Consider the following 14,028-nt stretch of genomic DNA (forward strand, 5'->3'; position numbering starts at 1 on the left):
CCAAAAATCCCACCAGTTTCTCTGCTTTTATAATGAGAACTTGCTGAAGTTGAGAGGCAGAGTGTAATTTTACAGACTGTGACACATTTAGCTGACTAGCAGAGCAAAAAAGCTTAGGAAATACCTTTCACATTCAAAGGTACAAAATAATACATCTTTTGGTTAGTATCAGCCTGGTTTTCTACATGCCTAGGATTTAAATGTAAATCTCTGCCAAGCATAAGGTGTTTTTAAGAGTGTTAATCACCTAGCCCTTTTTACAGTGTGTGAAGTGATTTGAAGTCATTGGGGAACATTAATACTGTGTGGAGAGTGTTCCAGGTTAGAAGACTGCAGTTTGTAGCACTGCTAAGACATATAAATCACTTCAGCTGTGGTGGAATGTGATGATTTGAAGCCAATGGAAATGGAAAAAAGACATGATCTTGAAAGATTCAAATCACCTTGAATATGTTGAGCCCAATCCTAACAGCTCTGATTGAGACATTTTAAACAAACATCAAAGTACAAACTGCAAAATCAAATACTTTCTTCTGGAAAACTTCCAATAAAACCTACCCTTTCTAGCTCTGCATATGTTTAGAAATACTGGGTTTAGTCATACAGCAGTTTGCAGTTGATGTAATCACCTGCTGTTGTGCAAACTGAGCTCAAACACCTTTTCTGATCTAGTGATATTGTACATAGTCTTGCCGTCTTTGTGAAATGGAAAGCCACAGTGGAGGAATGCTTTGTTCTGCAAGGGGAAAGAAGCAGGAAAGACAATATTTTTGCATCCACAAGACCGCACTGCTGTAACAAGCAGGAAAAAAAAAAAGCATGGAAGGATGAAGGGCCCACACAAAATTGTGTAAGTTATGTAAAATGGAAGTGAAAAAAGAGTGAGAACACAGCGGCTTCATTCCCATGAGCAACATCAGCCAGAGAGTAGAAAAACAYCGTCATCTTTACCTTCTTGTCCTCTAACCTTGCTCATAGGCAATCWTGAGGACTGGAGGGAAAACACAGCTTGCATCCAGTTTACATGTTATTTCTGCAAGAYTTGCACAGTCTGAGATCTAGTACTGTGCTAATAGGAAAAGTTAAGAAAGGAAGTCTCCAAAAAAGGATTTAGGAACAARCAGCTGTCAATTGGTGATGCTCAGTAAGATGTTATTAGCGACATGGGATCAGATGGGATGTGTTTAAAGATTACACTTGCTTCTAAAAGCCACTGTGTATACACAGAAAAAAAAGAATAAAACAATATCTAAGTTTACCAAATTTTTAAGCACACCAAAATCATTCTTCTGGAGAAGTTTCCCTGCCTTTGTTGTGACTTAGTTCAGCAGTAAGAATGATATGACAGAGCAAACCGAACTTGTATGTGCAGATTGTGAGAACTTTACATATTTAGCCTGATCCATTTTTGCTATTGCAAAAGGTATCTGACCTTTTCTGGAGGAGCTCAGTCTCTGCTCTGCCTCATGGAAAGCCTTTGCAAGTCTGCAGCAGGGAGTGGTGACACAGGCGCTGCCTGCCTCCAAGCAGCTCGATCCAAGCTTGGATGACAAACAGCATTTTTCAGGTCACTAGTCCTTCAGCCATCTGCATTTGTCCCCCCAAAACCCTGCCAAAATAATGGAGCACAAACCCTTTGTGAAGGGGTGGAATAAATTGTGCTTCCAAGAGCAACTCATACACRGATCCAGGGTGAGACCCTGCTTATCTGTCTTCCTCATGAAGAACTTGTATGTGGAAATGCTTATCAACATGGAGATAATGCTTATCAATAAGTATGTGTGTTCATCATAGAGCACTTCCATGGTATGCTTTAGAATGAGGTTAAACTCTAGAATTAGAAACGGCATCTTCCACAGAGCCTTAATTTGCATCCTAGTGTATATACAATGGACGATAACCCTGAATTAAATGTTATCCTTTCTTTTTTTTTCACAGGGATCTTGTCATATAGGGAGAACAGTGATAAGAATAAAACAAGATTGGTAATTAATGAGGCTTCTTGCTTAATTTGTTCCACCATGAAGGAAATGAAACTTCTGCGAAAATTAAAAGGCTGGAGACTAAAGGAGAGAGCATGTCTTTTGGAATAAATCAAGTGAATATTACAAAATGAAACCCTGCCACTGCTGCACAATTCYACCCTGACTGTGACCACAGCTCCCTCAGTCTTTTCCATGGATGGTGAATTTACAGTTTCGACATGACAGGGTGGAAAAGAAGTGTCTGGGTCAGTATAACATGGCCAACATTAGAGTACCTGGCAGCTCTAGAAATCACAAGAGACAAAAATTTTGCAAGAGGAAGGCCCAGAAATGTCATGTGACACAGGTAGGATTAGGTACATCTTAATATCCTATACATGATATGATATGATATAGTTCTTATATTATAGAAAATGTGTATTTGGCAAAATTCCCCTTGTGGCAATTTTTTAAGTCTACTCCAACACATGAAACACTCAAATTCTCATAAAGACCAGTTACTCTCCTTGAAAACAACATCAGAAAATGCACCTTCCACTTCCCCCATTTTTCTTATCATTTTCTCTGATACACTAAATTACTTCATTTCAGAAGTGAGATAAGGAGGAGTGTTAGAAGGAATGAACTAAAATTCATCTGTGTAGTGATCCTGACMAGGAGGTTGCTGTGCATCAAGGAATCAAACACCCATCCCCCAGAAACCTGAGCAGCCCCAGGCCTGTGCTGTGCCATGYTGCRCATCTAGCACAGCCTTCAGCCTCAACTGTGCTGCTCAGATTGACCCCTTGACCATGGGAMAAACTTGGCCACCTCATTATTAAGAGAGGAGCCTGTGGGCAGCTCCCCCTTGGTACCAAGCATCTCATTTGGCCTTGCCGTCATCTGAAAGTGCAACAAGAAGCTCTCATGAAAACATACTTCAGGAAAAGAGTTGCTTATAATGAAATTATTTACTAGCTCAAAGGACCATAAAGGAAAGCCCTTTCATTAGAAGGAACTGCCCTGACAAAATACATGTGGGGCCTGTCTGATGCTGTGCAATCTGAAGGGATGTAAGAATTCCTTAYTATATTTCTCTCTTTAGTCTCCACCAACCCGGTGACCAGATCACCCAGTGATCTTCACACCTGTACCATGCCAGCGAACCTGTAAACCTGAAACACATCTCATGCCAGGTATATTTTTTTTTAAGCAATGGTAATGGGTTAAGATGCTAATATAAATCCTTTTCATGAGACAAATGTTGTCTGGAGTATGATTTAATGTCCAAGCTGTGGACAGATGGTTTAGTTGCATGGTAGCCCCAGATACTGTGGTTGTGAAGCCACAGGACCGTGATGTTGTGCCTGAATGACACACACACTCTCTGTGCTGAGGATGGGAGCATGCATAAATAGTGAATGCAGTAAGACCCATGATTTTCACACTGATTGCTTCTTTGCTTCCATAGCCACAGCCTAACACAAGGCTTGATCTCATATGAACTGCCCCATTGATTTCTAGATGTTTGCAAAAATAAAGATTCTATAACATACAGAAGCATTCTTAGAAATTCCACGTGAAAAAATGTATTTGTCTTGTGGCCTCATCTTAGCCATACAATAAGTTCAAGATTTTAGATTTAATGAAAACATTACCCTTGTACAGACAGCAGCTTGAAAGCCTCATCAGAAGAGTAAGGAAGGCAAAGAAAAAGCACCTCAAGCATTCTTGAAAAAATAACTTTCCAAAATCTAATTTTTGCATCAGCCTCTTGATATTCTTGCAGYCTGACTCATAAAATGCTGAGTGTGTGTGGGAGAGGCAGAGTGGGAGTGAAGGGATGGCGCTGCCATTTAAAAAAATTATTATAAATAGATAAAATGCCAACTGTCTGCATTTTACCCTCAAGACATCATTAACTGGCCAAGATTATTGCCATCGTCTGKAACTAACAATGCAAAGATGATCAGTTTTGTTTCTTAAATTTAAAGGAGAGTGTCATGAGACTTGACAGCAACACATGCAACTTGCAAGGAACAGCTCAAGTCAGGAGTTTTCTAGACAGCTTTAGTGATGTTTCTTTTTTTGTTCAAAACGCAGCAATTTAAAATATGTGCTTGCATGATCACAAGTAGTCTGGATTGCCGTACAGCAAAAATTTGCAGTATCATTTAGTTTGCACTGTTTATTCTRTTTACTCCCTCTTGCTTCTGCTGACATGGACTGGTTTTGTTTTCTTTTCTGCAGAAGTGTTTCACCCCTGGCTGTCACCCACCACAACATCCTGCTGGCGCGCAGGCTGCAGACCGCAGAGAGGAAGGTTTGACTTTAACATCCAAATGCAAACCCTGCTGTCTTTAGCCACTTTAAAAATGTAGGGGAAGCACGTTGTGTGCAGACGTAAACTTAGTAAAGGCAGTGGGACTGCGGTATTGGCACATTTTAACCCTTCATCTTCYGGGCCACATACTGGTATGCTTTTAAGACAAGATGTGTTCACTAAAGTCAACAAAGCTGTCAATACCCACGCTGGGGTGCACTCTATGAATGGGGTCCCAAATGTGATTGGGAGCTCTTTTTCTCACTATGCAAGGTGTTTGAGAGGGAACCAAGCTGATGTGTGCTACAAACTTACGGGTGCTTTCCAACTTGAAATATTCTATGACTTTATAAACTGCCAAAAGTGTTGCTAGAGAAGAAAACAATTCTGAGAAGTCCCACAACAGCAGYTCCCTGTTATTGGGCCAGCTAGCTGGGTGTGCTTGGGTGGAACACAGTGCAAATGTAAGCACACAGAGGGGCATTGTTTTCCACAACACAGGAACACACGTTAGGGAATCCTACTCTCGTCTCTGAGCAAACCCTTCARTCTCAGTGTTGCTTGACACAGAAGCATAGAGCAGCTTCCCAAGGAGCCTGAGGCACAGTTGTCCAGACAGCAATTTCTCTTTGCCTGACATGTTTTTTGGCACACCGYGTGCCATGCAGGGGCCTGGCAGCAACCTGCGCCCATCCACTGCTGATGCTCCCACCCCCTTCAAGTCTGACCTATGCATCAGCATAAGGAAAGACATTTTAGCAGATACTTAAGGAGAAAATTACAATTTATTTTTGTATAAAGCTTAGGACTACCCAGTTTTGCTGCTTCCCAGCACACATCCTGGGGGACTTTAGGCATGTGTGTAGTGATTCCCTGTGGTCATATGTCTGAGACAGGCACTTTGGTGTTCAGTGGAGACAAGCTGGCAACCTCTGGGTTGTTTGCATGATTTTAGGTTTCCATCAAAATTTTCCAGTCAAACCTCAGGTGCCAGTGCCTGTAGACTTGGAGCTTGCAGATGTCACATACTTGAATTTAAATATTCCAATGCCACTGAAGTTACCTACAAAGCAGTTATTTCCATGTTTGTATCTTGACTTCTATGTGAGCTGATACKCAGTGCTAAGTCCTACTGAATGGTGGTGTGTCTTCAACTGTTCACTTTCTGTCTTTTTCCCTAAGAAAACTTAAAGCAGAGTTCTAAGAAAATCATACTGTGCTCCAAAATAAAAGCTTATGAAGGAAGGTTTTTAGAACATTAGCTGCAGACAGGCCAAGGCTTCTTGACTAATAAAGACTTSGCAATAATATGTCTTTTATTACCAAAACTTCACAAAAGACCTAATTCTGCAAGATACAGACTATCAATTTTATTAACATGATCTTCTATGGCATTTAGCAGACTTAGCAAMGACTGGAAAATGCAGATCACTATATTCCCATTCAAACATAATTGCCATTTTACTGAGTGTTTACCCACTGAGAAAAAATWGTCAGGTTTTGAGTACCTGTTGTACCAATAAGTATGCATAGTATGCATACACAATTGACAATGTAATTTACAATTACATTACTACTGTCCTCTCTGGAGAACAGCTTAAAGTATGGCAGCAAAACCCTTAGTGTCACTCAGCGTGCAGTGGTTTTACAGGAAAAAGCTCCAAAAAGGAGCAAGGTCATGGACACAATGCTATATGTGTGAAAATGCTGTACTGGAAAAGGCTCAGGTCTGACTCTAAGCGTTTCTCTGAAAGGAGTTTTGATCTGGATCTGATCTGACAAGGCTCAGGAGAGCATTTGTAGGTCGAACTACTCCCTCTCTAGGTTAGCAGGCTGGTATTTGAGTCACTCAGGTGCTCTGGCAGAGATAAGAATAATCTGCAATGACATCTAGGCTACACACAAGMTAATGCTGCTCCCGATGCGTTATTCAAAATATGTGCCAGCAGATTGGCTTTGGCTGCTGAAATATGCACTGCAGTGCATTTGTGGCTAAAACTGTACTCAGAGTGGCAGAACTAAACTGAACTGCCACCCTCAGGAAAACTTTATTGGAATAATTTCACGTTAAGCAGTTTATGTAACTAGATGTTAAAAACATTGCTTTCTAGAAACACTGTCAAGCACTTATCCTCAAATAACCCATTCAACTTATTTTTAAACCAGAAGTACCTGGAAATATTGACCATACAGATTCCTGGAAATCATTGCACTGGAGCAGCTCTTCAATCTGCTCTYGATTTTCTTCGAGAATGCCATTTCAGGTCAAAATGCTGAAGATATCTTGCCTTGAAAATCAAATTGTTACAATATCTAAACTGGTATGGCTTTTGCTGCTGAGAGAAAAGGCAGATCACATTAATTTTGCAAAATTACTGACTTTGCCAGTTTCCAAAAGAAACATGTTGGGCTTTTTTTAACTCCTTGAAAGCATGATTCCCATCACACAGTTATCAGATAAAGGATTTCCATGTAATGCTGAACATAAACTGCTGCAGACTGTGGGACAAACCTTTAGAACTGTTTTTTATACTGGGTGGAGATGATACAAAGACATCATTAGGGGTTAGTGTTTTGATAGGGAGCCATAAGGCCAGTCCTGTGACAATCATTGGCTCATGTAGTGTCATCTTAGCAAATGCTCTGCAACTATTTAAACATACTTAATATTTTGTGCTGCCGGAGTAGAGAATCTCACCCTATTTCTAAAATGTGCAACTAATGCAAAATAAAACCACTAMGTACCAGTATCTATATTATAAGTTTTCAGTATGTAAGAACTTCCTGCTCCTCTTCCTCTTGTYCTTTGCTTCAAGTGTTTTTTGATGGCAAAGCTTTACACAGATATGAATGGCAAAAGTGACATTGCTGTCACCCAGAGAAATCTCTTGAAGCAGAAAGAACACCCCCAGCAAAGCTTTATAGGGGACATGAGAAACAAGCAAAACACAGCATACATTTCTCTAAATTCATTCCAACATGAGAGGCACATAAAAGATAGTATCACGTATATTTCAACTCTTTCTTTGCTCATGCTCTCAGAAAAAAAACACAAAAAACCTATGCTCACAAGAGAAATAGCTCCAAAGTTTAAGATGTCACCACCTTCACAAGAGGTTATACAGACCTRTACCTCAGCACCTTCACAGCTTAGTTAAATCTCCTTTGAAAAGCACATTTATCTCCAGTCACTGGACTTTGAATGGAAACAGCTGAGATGASTGAGTGCGAGTGGCCACACTCCATCAGCTACTCTAACAGTCCCAGCTAAAGACACACTGGTAAAGACACACCAGTTAGATCTGCCTGGAGATCATCTAACCTCTCTTCAGGGTTCCACCATGCTCTCAGATCTTATGAAGATGAGACTGAATTAGCCAAGCTGCACATTCCCTAATCTCCGAGCATTATCACAGGCACGTAACAGCCCTACTGATAGCTCTTACACTGTTGTCAAAAATCTGATTCTTCTGCTTCCCCACAGTTAGAATTACTTTCTATTTTGCAATCACTGGTGCTCCTGGCTGACCTGCAAACTTCCTTCAGACCCATAGCTGGCAAGATCATGAACACACCACAGGGAAGTGCTGATTGTACTACTGATTATAGAAACTGGTAATGCCTCCCCCCAGCTTTCTGTTGTGTCAAGTGCTCCAGGAACTACATCTCATGCCCAGGCCATTTGTTGTGGTAATTATTTCCTCAACAGATGTGTGGTCTCATGCATGGGAAGAAATGTTAGTATTTGGTTTTCTCTGAAAAAAAGTTAGAAAGTCAACAGTGCTTGTATATTACCTGTAGTGAAAATTCCACACAATTCTGAGGCCAATAGATACTGGATTAAACTTTGCACTGGGGGCAAATTCTTGGATATACATCCTTGTTCCTGTTGTTCCTCTCCTGCCTTCAGAAGTAGAGAGAAAATGAAACYCAACTGCCTCAGGCAGTACACAAATCACATTCTCCTCTGATTTAATTCCAGGTTTCTCTGTCTCTTTCTAAATGGTATTCCCAAATGCCCTGAGCATTTTATTAGTATTGTTAAGATAAATCTAAAATAAGAGACAAAGGTCTCTTCATAGTCCTGTCTTGGCTCCAGCTCAGCATTGAGCCTTACAATTACTGGTTGGGTTGCTCTGTTTTTACTAAATTTTCAAGGCTGAGCCCCTCAGTGCTTAAAGAGCTGTCATGAGCATGCACAAGGAACTGCTTTGTGGTTATGGGAGGTTGGTGCTCTCTGTACCAAAACTGGCATCTCAGACAACCACAAAGCACTTGGTATCTGTCAGCATGCTCAGGCTGCTCTGTGAATCCAGACAACCCAGACTCGGSCTTGCAGCAAAACAGAAGCAGAACAAAAAGCAGCTGTGGTTCTCTGGTAACATAGATCTGTCTGGACTCCACCCCTGCAGGAGGCCTGGCTCCCTGTCCCCTCCTTTCTGCCTGTGGAGCACAGGGGTGCAGGCACTTGCCAGCTCAGTTCTGGAAGCAGAAGTGCTGCACCAGTGACACAGCCCTGGAGCCAATAGGCTGTGCTGAGCTCCTGCTCTGCTCCTCCACTCCAGCTGGCTTGGGTCCAGACAGCTCAAGTTTCCCTGTGTATCACTTCCCTGCTCTCCAGATTCCGGGGCCAGCACAGGCAGAGGCAGCCCAGATCTGTTTGYACACAGGATCTAAGTTGTTTTCCTGTTGCACAAAGCAGAGCAAARCAAGATGAAAGGGGTAGCAGCTGGAACTACACAGCTTTGTAGAGATTCCATAATCGTGGACGCATTTGCTGGATCTGGAAATCAGGAGACGCTTTACAATCATTTTTCATTTGCAAAAGGCTGCTAAAGGAAATTCACCCATCCTGCAATTTTAAGAGCTGCAGCTGCCGAGTGTAAGCACAGAGCAGTAAGCAGTTTGCTCACCCACGGCTGCTYTCCTCATGCAGCAACTCTTTCTCCCTACTGCAGGGTGCACTTCTACCTGATAAAAAGAATTGGCAGTAAGCTACAAAACAATCAAAAGGGCCTTTTTTCTTCCCCTCCCCTCCCACATTCTGCCTGGAGAGATTTAGAGAAAGTAGGACTTCTGTGAAGAAAATAATCACAACCTGAAGCTGCTGTACTAACTTCCTGTTAACAGTGCATGAAAGCATTCAGGGAGCTCCTCACCCACTTCCTTCAAAAGTCTAGAGGACAAGAAAATGAAAGCATATGATACTGCCACAAATGAATGAGGTACATTTAACATTCATGTCTCTTTGTGCRCAATCTGGTCAATCTAAAGAGCAGTCATTCTTCTATTGAATCACACTGCAAAATTATTTCTCACTGTCATGCTTTATGAACAGTTGCCTAAATACACTCCTYGCAGGAATTCAGTTTGCTTTCATTTCAGACTGCAAATAAAAAGAGAAACCAAAGCAGCAAGAATGACACAAATTTAAGTATGTGCTTTTATTTCATACTTTGATGGCACATTTTCATTTGTAAACATTAAATTACCGGTCCCCTTCTGCATATGTTGGAAATAACCACCAGACATTTGAGAGAATTACCTGAGCTTTTTTTWWWAAAAARMGAGAAAAAAAAAAGAGAAAGGAAAAGATCTGGCATCTTTTACATCACTSATATACAGTACCATTTTAGGAAGACTTACAAAAGGGAATGTTTTCCAARATAGGCCAATTTTCTTGACTATAAAGATATACAAAACACCTTTGAATGATCAGCCTTATTAAGAGGATGTGGCAAATCACTGGTTCAAGCAATTCCATTAATGCATAGCTGAAACACCGCATCAGTCCTGCAGCAGCATGATATCCACATTGTCGTGAACGCCTTGTAACAGTAGCTCTCCTTGGTAAGTGACAATCTTCCTTCGTTTTGCTGCCTTAAGAGTTCCCACCAAGGCTTCAAAGAGGTTRGCACACTTCTCATCAGCAAACAGCACACCAAATTTCACGCTCACTTGTCCATCAGAATCTAAATAAAAGACATAATGTGGATTTCCTTCAGGTTAGGAGATTGCTGGGGAAATAAGGTGACACATAGAACACTGAAAGTAAACTCCACTGTGATTCCCAGTTTATCTGGGATCGTATTTTGAATATGATCTACTGGTGATAAGCAGCAGGCAGAACTCCTGCCTGGTATAACTTTGCCTTTCCTTCCAGAGACTCGTATCTCCTCTGTTTATTTTTATTGATGACTTTCTGAAACCTATGACAAGCACAGGCTATTGAAACTCTTCACAGTGTTTGGAGTAAATTAGTTTTAAATAAAGTCCTAGAATATCTCAAATTGGAGGAGACCCATAAGGATCAAGTCCAACTCCCTGCTCCTCCTATCTAAATCTAACCCATGCATTAAATCTTTCTTTTTCTTTTTTTTTTTCATTCATTAGTATTGGAGGTTCACATTGAAAAGGCTGCAATACAAATTCTCACACAAAGCAAAATTTTAAAATATATGTTAAAGTTAGGTTATTCCTAAAAAGCGGATGCAGTCATACAGAATGCAAAATGTACATTTCCATTTAGGTTTTGAAAAGCAAGTGGAAATAAACAAATGGCATCAGAACTAACATATAGGAACATGTAGCACCTCTACAATATTTGTAAAGATAGGGGAGTTTTAGCAGTGCAAAACAAGAGAAAAGGGAACCCTTAATCAAGTTTRAGGAAGATTGGAACTACATGTATAACTCCTGGATTAGTTTTAGGCATACAGACCAACTTCTTCCAAATAATATGATCATGAATAGAATGTAAATGCATGAATTTTGAAGTACMGAAGTTACCRAGGAAGGAGGTGGAAGGAGAACRTGAAATTTTCTTCCGTCGTGAGTGKAATGAGTATTGAAAATCTGAAGAAAAGGGGACTTGCAGTTGATGCGGGATTCAGGGAACAGGATTTCAGGCCTACATCMTCTCTGCTGCAGAGGCTCTAATGTCTATATCAAAACTACTTTAAAGGATGGGACACAGACAGTGCCATACAGTCCAACATTAAGTGCATATGCAAGGTTTTCAGGTTACCTGGGCCTGCTTATTTAAATTTGCCACATTCATAGCTTGATATAACATGACTGCATCTGTATGACATGCATGCATGATGACATGTATTTACACAAATGCATCTGTAAAATGACCACATTTGTACAGCGATATTACAATACTTACTTTTGGTTCCCAGCCGCCGAATCTCCTCAACTAAGAGGCTAATTTCATGTTCCACATTCATTGTGGTCTAAAAGTAAAACACATTTTCACAAAGTTATTAGGAATGCTGTAAATGCWTTGCACTGTTCTGGCATGTTCTCAGTTCTTTAGGAATGTCACAACACTTCATAAATCCCAGGAGCCTGGAGACGCATGACTACAGGATAATYTAGGATTTTAGTCTTGAACTGATAAAGAGCCTCTGCACCTCCACATTTGAGGGGAAGGGAACAGAAATTACAATCTTGTTACATTCTGTACACAAATATAAGGAGCCAATCTCAAAATAGAAAGATGTGGGAAGGTCAAGGAAAAYGTGGGTTGTTTGATTAAAAGCATGATCTTAAGCTGCCACAGAATCAGAGCAACTYGTTAACATCACAGGTCTTCGGGGGCTTTCCAACTTTCCATCCATGGCCTCAATTAAAATGGAACATCTGCCTTTAAATTTCTCTCTGGGATATGTGGTAGATTTGGTTTTTGYAACTACACCACAGCTTTCCACATATGCTGGGAAGATATTGCAGACATTCAGCTGGTTACAGACACACATGGTGTCAAAAAGAGCAGCAGCTCCTGCATTCTTGCTGCTGAGGGCAGAACTGATCCCAACCATGCAAGCGACCCAACATTTTTGCCATTCACAGTGATCTGGAGAATCTGCTACAATGCCAAACATATCCTGGACACCTCTTTGCCGTGAAACACAGCAATTTTCATGAATGTGCACCAATGCCTTGCAACAGTTTAGCCATATGCAGCTCAGCATAAGGCAACACCAGTCGCACAAAACACCATCTGGCTACAAAGACTCCAAGGTGAACAACTGCAGGCACCTGGGAAGTGTTTTATGACCTATRCTCTGCAAAGTATATGAAACAATGAAACCTTTGAAATGCTGAACTTCCCTTAAGCAAAAACTGGCATTGAGGTAAGCCAAGAAACGGCATCACAGGCAAAGCAAATCATCAAATGCAGTTTCCACAGGTGCCAACAATGCAGCCTGGAACAAAAGCCATTGAGAGCTTCTGGAGCTCAGTGCTGGTTAAAAGGGGCTCAGCAAGCACTGTGACCCATTCTGCTGTTCAAGAAACCAGGGTTTCTGCACTAGTATGTAAGTAGAGGTAAAAAATTGGCATCTGAATATATCTAAAATTCTTCCTAAGAGAAAAGCTTCCCCTTCTTTCATTTTCTATTGAATTAAAATAGGTAAGAGTGACATAGTTCCACCTCATGACCCCTTACGATTTATCCAAGGGGCAAAAAATCTTTTGAAACAGAGTCTGATTTTTAGATCTAAAATTCACATGCAGAAAATCTGTCTTTYTAGCACGCAAAACTGAACAAGCYTAATAATCAGCACGGGTTTCAGGCAAAGCCCCAACCAAACCATAGATTCATCCCTAATGCATGATAACAGCAATTCTGCGGTGGATTTCAGCAGACCTACAGGTGACAGTGCAACTGGACGCACTGCCATCGCTCCACTGCTACAAAGGRCAGGGCAGCAAGGCTGCACAGCTGCACTTGCCTTAGGTGAATTCCACGAACTTCAGGATTTTGTTTGACTCGGCACTAAACAGACGGAGTCAKCAAGGAAAATATGACCCATCTATTAGAAAGTTTACACTCTCATTATTGGTCAGACTGCCAGCTTTAATATTCGTCATCACAACGGCATCATTAGCTTCTCTTTAAAGATGTTCTCACTTTAAAGGCTCCTTTTTACTTTCAGCTTTTTCAATTCATGTTAATTTATAACTATCTTCATACATGTACACCATCAGTGTAAACAGCAGTATTCAGAATGAAAAAAAAGTCAAATTCTACATTATTGGGCAAGACTTGAGACCAGAGAAGCGCAGCCGAGCAAGGAACAGGGATGCTCGGTATTTCAAGACTTAAATACTTCCTTTATATTGTCATCTACTCAACACACCAGCTCTCAAAAGTGGACGCCAACTATTAGACTCTAATATTTCTGATGCCAATACACCGCTGCAAGGCAGTATGTGGTAAGGAAACTAAACTTCTCCTTATTTGGTGGAAACGCGCGGAGCCGCTGCGAGAAACACACACACACACACACACACACACACACACACACACACACACACACACATCTGTCACCCACGGCGCTGACCTGTCCCCGTGCAGGCACTGATGGCTCCTCTCCTCGGCGGGACCGCGCTGGCAACCAGAGCGCGGTTCCCTTCCCACAGCCCGGCGGGATCCGACTCCCGCCGGCGCCGGCGCACGGAGTCCCGGGAAGCGGCCCCGCCCGGCCAAGCGCCAGCCGCACCCGCTGCCCGGGCAGCGCCTCTGCCCCCGGCGCGGCGGGAAGGAAGGACGGCTCCCCGGGGCGGAGAAAGGAGGGAGGGAAGGAAGGACGGTCGGCTGCCCCCGACCCGCTCCYGCTCGGCGCCACTCACCCGCTGCTGCCGCTGCCGTGGCCGTGACCGCTCGGAGCCGGCGGAGCCGAGAGGCGGCCGGGGCGCCGGGCGGGGCCGGGCAGGCGAGGGGCGGGCGGC

At 42.1% G+C, this 14,028-nt stretch overlaps 1 protein-coding gene across 3 annotated transcripts in view; it reads right to left on the minus strand.

The window, feature by feature from the left end:
• Nucleotides 1-9,855: 9,855 nt before the first annotated feature.
• Nucleotides 9,856-14,028, minus strand: part of ABRACL (ABRA C-terminal like) — a 5,228-nt gene continuing 1,055 nt past the window's right edge. Inside the window, exons 1-3 of one of the 3 annotated variants that reach the window (XM_057370895.1) lie at nt 13,930-14,022; nt 11,459-11,525; nt 9,856-10,259 (exon numbers count right to left, since the gene is read on the minus strand). In XM_057370895.1, the coding sequence (XP_057226878.1) occupies nt 10,075-10,259; nt 11,459-11,519 (246 nt within the window). In that variant the 5' untranslated portion in view covers nt 11,520-11,525; nt 13,930-14,022 and the 3' untranslated portion in view covers nt 9,856-10,074. Of the gene's footprint in view, nt 10,260-11,458; nt 11,526-13,640; nt 13,701-13,929; nt 14,023-14,028 lie in introns of those variants that run through there. The other 2 variants (XM_057370894.1, XM_057370893.1) reach the window with 2 other exon arrangements.

The sequence above is a fragment of the Malurus melanocephalus genome, unplaced genomic scaffold, assembly GCF_030028575.1.
Source record: "Malurus melanocephalus ecotype Western Australia unplaced genomic scaffold, MMel_1.1 scaffold_136, whole genome shotgun sequence".
Classification (NCBI taxonomy): domain Eukaryota; kingdom Metazoa; phylum Chordata; class Aves; order Passeriformes; family Maluridae; genus Malurus; species Malurus melanocephalus.